At 35.8% G+C, this 13,624-nt stretch overlaps 1 protein-coding gene across 1 annotated transcript in view; it reads right to left on the bottom strand.

Annotated features, from left to right (window-relative positions):
- Window positions 1-13,624, bottom strand: part of LOC113515354 (pre-mRNA-processing factor 17) — a 43,970-nt gene that overhangs the window by 18,936 nt on the left and 11,410 nt on the right. Inside the window, exon 10 of the mRNA XM_026899524.3 lies at window positions 12,658-12,879. Coding sequence (XP_026755325.1) covers window positions 12,658-12,879 — 222 coding nt within the window. The remainder of the gene's footprint in view (window positions 1-12,657; window positions 12,880-13,624) is intronic.

Below are 13,624 nucleotides of genomic sequence, written 5' to 3'. Positions count from 1 at the left end.
CAATATGACTCGATGATAGTCGTGTGTAGTGTGTTACATTATCTGTGGTCGGGTGAACGGTGTAACCTCAATATATTGCAAAGGTCGGTAACCGAAACGTTTCGGCTCGACGAAGACAAAACAAAAAAACAAAGTGCATTATATCACGTTCACTTATTATGCATATTAAGCATAATAATAATAAACTCTTTGATGCGCACGAAAGAGATGTACGCAAGGAGTATTTATACAGAATGTGCATATACAAATGGCGGCCGTATCGCAAAAAGCAATCTCATACAGACAACCTGGATATATTTTAGCATACATTTGCATACCTATAAAATTGCCATGCGGTCCCGGCATAGAATGGGCCACCCCTTCCTTTCTCGTGGGTGTCGTAAGAGGCGAATAAGAGAGTTTATTGGTCCCTTGACCTTTGATGGGCAGCAATGTCTCTAAGACTAAGTGCGGTTGCCAATCCGCCAAGCGTGACAACTATTGACAAACCCCTACTATAAACCTTAATATTAGGTATGGGTAACATAACTGTCACTCCGATATCTGTGTATTGATATATTTTTTTTACAGGTGAAAATGGAATTGTAACCCCGTCTGCACTATCGGTATACGCTGGCGGGGCACCAGTGAGGGCTGATAGGTGACGATGAAAGTAGGTCAATAGGCCTAGTTAAGAATTTGACAAGAATTGACCACGATGGTTTCTAGGGGAACCGCGTGGAGGTCGACCTGATAGGGTATATTGCTGGCAATGGGGCTTTTAGAATCCATTACTAACAATCCCCTTCCCCTGTATTGATATAATGTGCTCCTTTCTACATCGACGGCGAAAATAAATTATGATAGTGTTGCAAGACAAAATAAAACTTAATTCAACTGTGACAAAAATAGTTAATTTGATTAAAAAAAAATCGAAACTACTGTACCAATTTTGATAAAATTAAATAATTACTCAAATTGGTGTATAGATGGCGAACTTGTTATAGACGACTCTTTAATATACATACAAAAGGAATATACGCAATAAAGTAACAAAATAGGAAAATTCCACAAGTATTTCGTATATTTTGGTTTGTTGTGCTTCAAATTTCTCCAAACAGGTGGGAAGTGAGGTCATCAAGTTGTTGTTTAAACAAAGCCTGGCTTCAATAAACATGGAAAGCATTGTACATGAGGCCATACCTATGTACTTATCAAATACCAATATCTAACAATAAATATCTGTACATCTATTAGATCTAACTTGAAAAATATTATATTAATTACAATATACTGACCACTAGTTTTTAGCCCCAACTTTGTCCACGTCACCGAAATATATTCACTGACCGAGATTAAAAGCAGACTATCTCCTTCCCCCTCTCTTATAGTACGTACATATATACCCAATTTCGATTCAATTTCCAATACGAAATTTAAGTTAAGGCATCACGAGGTAACAAACAAACAACTTTTGGGATGGTTGTTGTTGTTGGTGCAAGTATTTCAGCTTCCTGGAGAAGCTCCAGGAGAAACGTCATTGACCCCTATTCATACGTAATTAGAGCAAATATAAGAACACTCATTTAAATAACTTGACAATTTTTTTATACAATTTAGAATGGTAAACAAGCTGACGGCCCACCTAATAGAAAGTGGTCACCGTCGCCTATAGACTTGTACAGTACTATGGACATACCAGAGTATACTGTGTCGGACATGATACCCTTTATTTCTGAGGTCTAAGATGTTATGCTTCTGTACCTTCTAATTTCGGCACATACAGCCATACAAACACAATTGCTTCACGGCAGAAACACGAATGGGACAAAAGAACCCAAGCAAACGACTTTTATATCATTATCAGGTAATATTCACACATCCTCTCAAATACAATCACATGAATACAATTCACATAAGAAGGTGAGAAATATAGGTTCCCATAAAATCTCACTTAAGGCGAGAGAGGAAACCAATCTTTAAAAAATACCTCATGTATTTAACGTATGAGTACTGTTACATCCCTAGCATGTAGACATATTATTGCTGAATAACAATATCATTTATTTCCATTTAAATCAACAGTATTATGCCTATATAAACGCATCCAAATCCTAAATTAGGGGGGGGGGGAAGGGATTGTTAGTAATGGAGACTAAAAATCTCATTGCTAGCAATATACCTAACCAGGTCGACCTCCTAGCGGTTCCCCCTGGAAACTATCATGGTTATTTCCTGATGAATTCATCATGATGGGCTAACTGGCCTGTTTTCATTCTCATCGATCACCCTTCACTGGTGCTCCGCCAGCGTATCCCGTTAGCGTAGGCGGAGATACCAATCCATTGTCATCCAAAAAAAAAAACCCTAAATTAGGCAGTCGTAATTTAGCTAGTCAAATTGCTGCCCAGCTACGGGCCTGGTTTCTGATAGCTAGTCTGGCCAGTAAAATAAACTAGTTGGATTTATCGTCCGGGCTCAATAAAACCCTAAACCAAGGGTCTCGCGCGTTGCGAGTCAAGTGGACCTTCAAATAAGTTAAAAGTGCAGTGTAAACTAAATAGTTATATAAAAGAACACTGTGTAAAAATATTAAATAAATAACTTTGGTGTGTAGTAAAAAGTTGTTATTTCTTTTATATTGAACAAGTGTCCCATACTAACAAAATGTTACTTTATGCTACAGTTATTTAGGCATACTCCACAAGAACTTTAATACGAGAGTCGTCCCTTCGCATAACAATGTAAAAAAATGTATTAGTAATAAATATTTTACTGCATTTGCACAACTCTGCATCTTTCATGCCTAGTGTACGTTGGTATAATGCTGAGAATCAGTTGATGAAAGTGGCTCAGGACCGTTCCTTATGGCGGTCTATGGGGGAGGCTTATGTTCAGTAGCGGGCAGATAATAGATGAGATAATGAGAATGATGATGGCTAGTGTGTGATTCGTAGAACAATCATCGACGTAAAAGTGTCTTTGGCAAATAATTTAATTGTAAAATTGACTTCATAAGTCACACACTATGGTTCGGTTCATGATATTACAAATTCAAATAATTTTAAATTTGATATTCGAAAGTCGATCTTATCTCTATGTTTACCGACATATAAAAGGTCAATGTCTAAATTATGTGCATATCTTTCCTGCATCTAACCAAACCATGGACGGAATAGATTTACGCGGTCACGACATTTGTACAATTTGCACAAACAGTCAACTGCTCTCAATAGTTGTGTCCTTACTGTTACAGTAGTTAATTTTAAGAAATCTTTAAAAAAAGATATAATTTTTTTAAAGAAGAAGGTTTTTGTCTAACTTTTGCGACTATATTATGGGATTACATTAACAAATTTTCAAAATTCTCGTTACAATCGAATACAGCTTTTAATACAGCTCACGGCCAACCTGATGGAAAGTTGCAATTTTTTTTATACTACTACAGTGGCAAACAAATATACGACATGTCTGATGATAAATGGAGTTACGTAGCCTATGGATGCTTGTAACAGCAGAGATGACAGGCGTTGCCAACCTTTAAGAAATCTTATTACACCCTTTTTGAAGAACCCCATGCTGTAGACTTTAGTAAAGTCTAGGCAGGATCATTCAAATGTCACCTGTAGTTATGAATACGATGTGTTGGGGGGAAAGGGATCGTTAGTAATGGAGACTGAGAATCCAATTGCTAGCAATATTCCTAACCAGGTCGACCTCCTCGCGGTTCCCCCTGGAAACTATCATGGTTAATTCCCGATGAATTCATCATGATGGGCTAACTGACCTGTTTTCATTCTCATCTATCACCCTTCACTGGTGCTCCGCCAGCGTATCTCGTTAGCGCAGGCGGGGATACCATATCATTTTCACCCATCAAAAAAAAAATACGATGTGTTGTCATTCCTGACTACTAAGATAAGGCAAAATAATACCTTAGTCCATGTTATTTCACTACCACATACCACCCTTGAAACCGAAACAAAGTGTTGGTCCCACATTATTTCTGTTACGATAGAAGCTGCCGTTTTCCTTTGCGGAGCAAAAAACTGCTTATTACGAGGCAAAATCATGTAAACACGCGATTGCGTGTTCTAAATTCAAATATTTGCATTGTAAATCTATAAAACGTCTCATCTTTTATAGGTGTGCGCTTGTGTGTATCGAAATCACTTTTTTGGGGAACAAAAAACTTGTTATTTATTTACTAGCGACCCGCCTCGGCTTCACACGTGTGCAATGCTGATACTAAACTTCATCGCCGGTCCTCCATTACATTACGACATTAGATTAGAAACCTCCAAAATTATCAGTGTTCCTCTACTATATTACGCATGTGTTATACATATAAACCTTCCTCTTGGATCACTCTATCTATTAAAAAAAACCCGCATCAAAATCCGTTTCGTAGTTTTAAAGATCTAAGCATACATAAGGAGATACAGACGGGAATCGACTTTGTTTTATACTATGTAGTGATGATTATACAACTAGCTAAAACTACTTCGCAAGCGTGAATTGCAGAAGTAACAAAACCAATTAAATAAGACCGCTACTAGATGCCGTATCAAGATAAAACACTAGATTTTTTTTTATGGGTGAAAATGGTATGGTAACCCCGCCTGCGCTAACGAGATACGTTGGCGGGGCACCAGTGAAGGGTGATAGATGAGAATGAAAACAGGCCAGTTAGCCCATCATGATGAATTCACCAGGAATTAACCATGATAGTTTCCAGGGGGAACCGCTAGGAGGTCGACCTGGTTGAGTATATTGCAAGCAATGGGATTCTCAGTCTCCATTACTAACAATCCCTTTCCCCCCAACACTAGATATTAAGTTAGATATTCAATAACACAGTTGTAAAAACCGCATTAAATTTAGTGTAGTAATTTTTGTATGATGCCGTAACAAATAGACAAGACAGACAATATTTTTGAAATTTATTGATGATACATCTATTAGATAGGTATGTTTTTTTTTGGGTAGGAAATGGAATGGTAACCCCGCCCGCGCTATCGGTATACACCGACGGGGCACCAGAGGAAGATGATAGGTGAGAATGAATGCTGGTCAGTTGGCCCACCATGATGAATTCGACAAGAATTAACCATAATGTCTTATCACTGTAATTTGTAGATGCGGTGTAGTGAAAGAGAAATAAATCCATCACCATTCCCTACGATACACAGATTATCATAAGAAAGGACTTGGGAATTACAGCATAAACAGCGCAAATCACGAAATAAAACCCTATAAAAACCGCCTGGCCGAAGCATGGTTTTAATTATGATAAATAATTAATATGTAACAATGCAGAAACAGTCCACGGTTGCGCTTGCGCAACAGACAGGAAACACAGATGAACCGCGTAGTACGGAGACCTCAACCTGTCACCTTGGCGAACGTAATTGTATTGATACAAAATAAATTATGTATTAGGCATTACATGATTGGTACATTTATTTCATGATCATTTAGTGATATTATTTTTCATTAATACAATGAATTAATCTGTGAAATTTAACACTGTGATTTTTACTGGCTTGAACTAAAATCACAGTTGCTACTATTTGCTGTAGAAAATGAAGTCCGTAATATAATTTTTTGGAATCTGAGGTTCTAAATTCTCTATTCTGTCGCTTTTTACAACCTAAAGTTGATTGTCATAAACGCTTATTAGCTTGTGTTTACATTTCACTATTAATCGAGCACCGTCGATGAATTATGATTAAACCCTAACGCAGCACTATTAACAATAATTTGCTATGTGCAACTTATAACAATCTGTTTATGACGGGAAATAGCAGGTGTGATATTATTTTAGATTTCATATGAAATTTTAATTGCTACTTATGGAATATTCTATGCCTATATATTTATTAATTTAATCATGTGAAATTATAGTCTATACTATTAATAAATGCACTAGAACGACTGTTCTAGGTATTTAGACCTATTTGTGCTGATGCATATTGTAAGACATTGTTAAGTAAGCACCTTGAGTTCGCAATAACTTATATATCCTATATACTATAGTAGATTATACGTATGTTATGAATAAGATTTCTGTAATAGATTATACACGAGACTGTAATGTCGACTTTTGATAACATAATATGTGTACTACGAATAATAAGATATCGTATCGTAATATTATATATATATATATATATATATATATATATATATATATATATATATATATATATATATATATATATACACACAATAAGTAGTCGACGATTAAACAATTCACATTATTTTTAATAAAATTAAATATGAAACCATAAAGGAAAATTTTTCATATAAGAAAATTAATTTGTTTATCATTGGAAAATATGGTATGTATTTAAAGTTCAGTGACCTCGATCGTAACAAAATCTTTACCGATCTCACATGGTAAGAAATTATGTATATATATATATATATATATATATATATATATATATATATATATATATATATATATATATATATATTGTATTAAGTGATTCCCATTACAGAGTAAACACTATGGATGGTGGATGGTGCTGGTCATGTCTATAGGCGACAATTACCACTTTCTATCAGGTTGGCCGTCAACTTGTTTGCTACTTTAAATTGCATAAAAAATCATCCTTTTTCAAGCCGATTTTTTTTTAATGAATGATAATGGAATGGTAACCCCGCCTGCGCTATCAATATACACTGGCGGGCACCAGTGAAGGACGATAAGTGAGAATAAAGTCAGGTTAGTTGACCTATCGCAATAAATTGGACTAAATTAATCACAATGGATTTCTAGGGGGAACCGCCTGGAGATCGACCTGAGCAATGAGGAATTTGTATCTCCATTACTAACAATCCTTCCCCCCACCCCAATTTTTTCAAGCCGAATAAAAATACAATCGAATAATGACCCACTTCAAAGTCGAAGATCAAATTTCAAGAGAACGAAAGCTGAAACCTGAAACCTTAAATCGGATTACGATAATGTACTATAGTATTACACCAAACAAAATGTCCGAGGACGTGATGACAGTGGTACAGTTGTTAAAACTGCGATAAACACGTGTAACGCTATCGATATAGTCAAATGAAACCGGTTCGAACCAACCTACCGCGACCTGATGATTTTGATGATTAGTATTATGCATTGTAGATTCTGTTCAGATTTTTTTTAAACCGATTCTGATAAAGTTTCAATGGGACCAAACTGTAACTATATCCTTTTAGATAAAAAAAAAGAAGTTCCCAAATCGGTGTACAACTGACAGAATTATAAAGTAACAATCATAAAAAAAAAAGAAACGAACTGAGATTTTTTGAAATCGATTGATTACTGATTAATTAAAGAGAAAATGATTGCTGTTTTAAAGAGCAAAGCCTATTACTCACTAAACGATTACTTGAATGACGAGTGTGCATGGCAATAGTTGTTCATGCACTGAATTTTCATTTAATGTTAGACATAGACACCTATATAAATATACATTGTAAATAAACTGGCTTTAAAAAAAAAAGTAATTCAATTGAGTTTCTTGCCAGTTCTTCTCAATTGGATCTATATACCGAACTGGACGGTAGGGTAAATATAAAATTATAATGTAAAAATTTGACGTTCATAAGCGGCTAAAATGTCCTACATGAATAAATGATTTTTGAATTTTGAATTTTGAATTATTTTAGCATTAATTTGATAATAAAAAAAATATATACACAGTTCATATTTTTGCGTGTATCATATACAATGTTGAAAAATCATAATAAATGTTCAATGTACTCGCTTACATGCGTGTCTATTGAAACTACTGATCAATCGGACAGCACGCAACACCCTTAATCGCTTACCTAATCAAGTAAGTATATATGCAATTAGGTAATTTAGTTTTTTCCATTGCGAAAATTCGTTAATAATAATACACAGATCTCTCTATAGCAGTGATTCTCAACCTTTTTTTTGTTGCGGCACATATTTAACGATTTCAAAATTTGGCGGCACACAAAGAAAAAGTTAAAATATATTTACTTACTACAACACACTGCATAAATAGTTTATGACGAAAATTTTAAATATTTGCAAAATTTGGCGGCACACAAAAGTGCCGCGGCACAGTGGTTGAGAATCACTGGTCTATAGAAATAAAATCCCAATGGCGAGTTCGTACAGTAAAAACAATACCAACAGTTTTATCTACAACGGGTGTTATCCCGAAAACCTTACACACAAGTCTCCATACATTATGTATAAAACCCTCCACATATATACTCCTCCAAAAAGCAGCAGTTTTAAATACATGTCGCCTGGTCCGTAAGTTCCCATCATTGAACTAACATTTCAAAAACACTTGGCTTTGGCCCGTGTCTAAAACTACCTCTAAAAGAGAAATATAACAAATTAAATAAAAAATAAAAAAAATATATATTTATTTGCTCTAAATGTGGAAATAATAAATTTAAATTTTTAATTTTTATTTTTATTTCAGCACATGCTAATTACATTTTAGTGGCTTACGTATATTAATAGCTTAGTAGGAGTCAATCTATAAAAATTGGCAGTCGCACACATACTAATGGTAGCAGAATTAAATACAAACTAAACAAAAACAAATACATAACGAGTCAAAAACATAACAAATGGCATACAATACAACTGAATTATACATTTACATACATACATTTAATTTTTAAAAATTAAATGTATGCATGTAATCATCATTTATTGAATAAAAATTGCATTCCAGTAACCATTTTTTTAACCGTAATTTAAAGTGACTTACTGGTAGTTCTCTTATTGATTTTGGTATTTTATTATATCGTATATATTATCGTTAGATAAACATCCTTATGAGTAAAAACAGAGGTTTGAAACTGCATAAATAGAAGCGTGTAACTTGGATTGACAATCAAACAGACGGCCCACCTAATGAAAAGTAGTAACCGTCACTTATAGACATGAGCAGTACCATGGACATAACAGAGTATACTGTTTCGTCCATGATACCCCCCATGCGTTGCCATTTCTGAGGACTTAGGTGTTATTCCTCTGTACCCTGTAAACTCACTGCTACAGCCCACCCTTCAAACCAAAACACAGCCATGCAAACACAACTGCTTCACAGTAGAAACATGGGATAGAAGTGCCCAAGCAAACGACTTTTGTACAAAATCTCCTTCTGGTATAAGTTACCTTGACTTTGACATTTGTATTGTTCAATTAAACACCCTCTTAATATGATAAATGCGAAAATTTGTAACGATGGATGGAAGAAGAGATGTTTGTTACTCTTTCACGAAAAAACTACTAAACGGATTTCAATGAAATTTGGCACTCAAGTAGGTTATCCCCCAACTTAGCACATTGGATACTTCATGTAGGCCCTCAGGGCCTACCACGAAATATTTACCGTAATGTCGAGGTCGAACGAAACCTAAATTTAATAGGGGGGAAAGGGATTATTAGTAATGGAGAATGAGAATCCTATTGCTAGCAATATACCAAACCAGATCGAACTCCTCGCGGTTCTCTCTGGAAACTGTCATGGTTAATTCCTGATGAATTCATCATGATAGGCTAACTGGCCTGTTTTCATTCTCATCTATCACCCTTCACTGGTACTCCGCCAGCGTATCCCGTTAGCGCAGGCGGAGCTACCATACCATTTTCACCCATCAAACGCCCACTCCCCCCCATTCACGCGGGCGTGAAACCAATCAGTAAAAGAACATATCACGTCCAAGTTTTTGATAAATAAAACATAGAGTTATTGTTAACGTGTCATTACTTTGCATATGTCGAGTCATTATGATTTGGTATTTTTATTAAAATTTATACATTATAAGTACCTACCTACTTCATTATTACTCAATTATAATATTTTACATCATCATGACACTAAAAAAAAACATTCGTATCTCTTGCTGATTGCAAATACCTATTGAAGTATGAGTAAAACAAATCTTGTAATTCTGTAACTTTGTCTATGTGCTGTTTATTTTGTTTGTTTGTTTTCTATATTAATACAGAGATATGATAATATGACTGAATATTGGGACTTAGATAATAATTGAGACATATTATTATAAATAATGAATGACTATAGATTAAAAAAAAAATCAAAACAACAGTAAAATATATATTCTGGAATGATGTATGATGATGTACTTCAATAATGTGGTTCTCAAATTAAGTTTTTTTTTAACGGTTTAAATTTATTTTTTATACAATTTAGAATAGCAAACGAACTGACGGCCCACCTGATGGAAAGTGGTAGCCGTCGCCTGTAGACATAATCAGTACCATGAACATAACAGAGTATACTGTTTCGCCCATGATACCCCCCATGCGTTGCCATTCCCGAGGACTAAGGTGTTATTCCTCTGTACCCAGTAAATTCACGCCATATCCCACCCTTCAAATCGAAACAGTCATGCAAACACAACTGCTACACGGCAGAAACACGAATGGGACAGAGGTACCCAAGCAAATGACTTTTGTACAAAGTCTCCCTTTAGTAAATTTATATTATATTATCTAAAAATGTGTGTCGTAAGAGGCGACTAAGGGAATTTAATAGTCAAGAGATAGGCAGCAGCGTTCCTCTTAAAACATCACTAAAAGTTTAAGTGCGGTTACCAACGCGCGTGCCAAACATGGCAACTACTAGCAAACCCCCCCTAAGTGGGAGTTTTATGTTCAACAGTGAATAGTTAACGGCTGAAATGAAACTAGTCGAGCTTCCTCGATTAAAATATTGTATATGTATATATGTCACTAGTTTCATATTTCCGAGGGTATGCATAAGTGGGGCATGTAAAACCAGTAGGTCACGTCAGAGCCCCAGAGAAAGGGATTGTAGTAATGTAGACTGAGAATCCCATTGCTAGCTATATACCCAACCAGGTCGACCTCCTCGCGGTTCCCCCTGAAAACTATCATGGTTAATTCCTGATGAATTCATCATGATGGATTAACTGACCTGTTTTCATTCTCAGCTATCACCCTTCACTGGTGCTCCGCCAGCGTATCCCGTTAGCGCAGGCGAGGTTGCCATTCCATTTTCACCCATAAAAAAGGGTACCTAGAAATTCTTAACACCAGAGGGCGCCACCGTGACTTAGAGGAACGAACGGACGATACTACAGAAATATTTGTTTTCAAATAATGTTATTAAACCACACGTAGTGGATCCACTGCTAAATGTACAGAATCATGTTATGTAAATACAGGTATGGGCTATATGATCATCAAACCATTCAATTGAAGTTGTTATTGGAAATTATATATATATAACTAGCTGACTCGGCAAACGTTGTTTTACCATATACATTATTTCGAGAACTATACATGAAATTTTCTCGTACTACAATTATATTCGATTGCCATCTTTCAACCCTATTGCGGAACATAAAAATAGCGATTAAAAAACAGGTGTTGATTGTAAAAGCGTGAAATTTTTAATTTGTATATATTTTTCAATGCTAAATCATAATCAAATAAAAATGGAAAAAAATTGTCAAAAAAATAAAAATTTAGGGGTGGGTTACCTTTATCATTGACGGGTATGAAAAAATAGATGTTGGCCGATTCTCAGACCTACTCGATATGCACACAAAATTTTATAAAAATCGGTAGTGCCGTTTCGGAGGAGTTTGGTAACAAACACCGTGACACGAGAATTTTATATATTAGATATAACCGTCTTAGCACAAAAAAGTTAATCTTGCAATAAACAATTTTCCAACACATGTTTAAACGTCATACTACAAAAGCATGTCTAATATTTGTTTATATGTAAACAAAAGACCGTCTTATGAAATATTTAAGATTTTTTAAAGTAATAAATTATGTTATAATAAATATTTAAATATAGACAGATAAAATTTCCAATAAATAGTATAATAACTATTTTTTTATGCAAACTTAGAATGGCAAACGAGCTGACGGCCCACCTGATGGAAAGTGGTAACCGTCGCCTATATACATGAGCAGTGCCATGGACATAACTGTTAGCCCATCGTTACGAATCCAACTAAAATTTAACATGATGGTATCCAGGGGAAACCGCGTGGAGGTCGACTGGTTGCAGACTTAATTATTAGAGAATTTTTTTTTTTTTTTTACAACACAGGGGGCAAACGAGCATGCGGCTCACCTGATGGTAAGTGACTACCGCCGCCCATGATCACCCACAACACCAGCGGCATTGCAGGTATGCTGCCGGCCTTTTAAAAAGGAATATACTCTTTTCTTGAAGGTTATGTTGTCGTATCGGTTCGGAAATACTGCTGCTGGAAGTTGATTCCAAAGAATGGTTGTGCGTGGAAGAAAGTGCCTTGAAAAACGCACGGTGGAAGACCGCCACTCGTCCAGATGATTGGGATGAAACTTTAGTTTGTGGCGGGTTGTACGGTGGTGAAAATCAGCAGCAGGTATCAATCCGAACAATTCCTCAGAACACTCCCCATGATAAATTCGGTAGAAGATGCACAGAGACGCAACATCTCTGCGCAGTTTCAATGGGTCAAGTCGGACAGTAAGGCGTAAGAGAATAATGTAATTGTTGTGATTGTGTAAAACTTATTACTATCCTAACTGTAACCTATGAACGCCTGCAACACTAGGGCTGTCACACGCGTTGTCAACCCTAAAAAAAACTTTTAAATTAATAACATTTAATAAATTTAAATACACACCTCATATCAGGCGAGTAGTCGACCGAGCACGCGTACCCAGCCACCATGTGGCCGGTGAACGTCTTCTTCCTGTTCATCTTGAATCTGTTTAGTGCACTAAACACTATCACTTTATTGTCCATGGACTGGCACGCCAGCCACTTGCCGTTGGGTGAGACAGTAACGGCGGGAAGCGAGTGCATCGACGGGTCCGCTATGTACTTCATATCCACCGGTATGTCCCTGGAAAGGAATATTTTTTTTTAATTGATGATAATTCACAAGGACTGACGACATCAGGTAGGCTTTTTTATGGATGATAATGGAATGGTTATCGGTATACGCTGGCGGGGCACCAGTGATAGATGACAGGTGCAACAAGAATTACCACAAATGGTTTTCAAAGATGACCATTTAGAGGCCGACCTAACATGGGCAATGGCCAGACTAGCAATGGAGCCTCATTACTAACAATCCCTTACCCCCTAAAAACTGTAAAATTGTATTAATATTACAAATTATGTGATATTATGACGATATAGTAACGAACTAATTATTTTTGCTACAGTATTGTTGTACATAATAAATATATAAACAATTAATATACGCAATTGGGGGGAAAGGGATTGTTAGTAATGGAGACTGAGAATCCCATTGCTAGCAATATACCCAACCAGGTCGACCTGGACCTCCTCGCGGTTCCCCCTAGAAACTATCATGGTTAATTCCTGATGAATTCATCATGATGGGCTAACTGGCCTGTTTTCATTCTCATCTATCACCCTTCACTGGTGCTCCGCCAGCGTATCTCGTTAGCACAGGCGGGGTTACCATACCATTTTAACCCATAAAAAAAAATAAACGCAATTGAAAAGAGAGAGAAGACAACGAGATGTTTATAATTTAAAAGTTTAGAAAACTTCAAGAATTTTATTATTTCTTTTTATTTACATTTGTATAAGTATATAAAATATTTTAAAATATCAAT

Source organism: Galleria mellonella, unplaced genomic scaffold (genome assembly GCF_026898425.1).
Source record: "Galleria mellonella isolate WM207_F2 unplaced genomic scaffold, CSIRO_AGI_GalMel_v1 utg37, whole genome shotgun sequence".
Classification (NCBI taxonomy): Eukaryota; Metazoa; Arthropoda; class Insecta; order Lepidoptera; family Pyralidae; genus Galleria; species Galleria mellonella.
The sequence above is the reverse complement of the archived record's forward strand: the minus strand, read 5'-3'. Positions and strand labels throughout refer to the sequence as shown.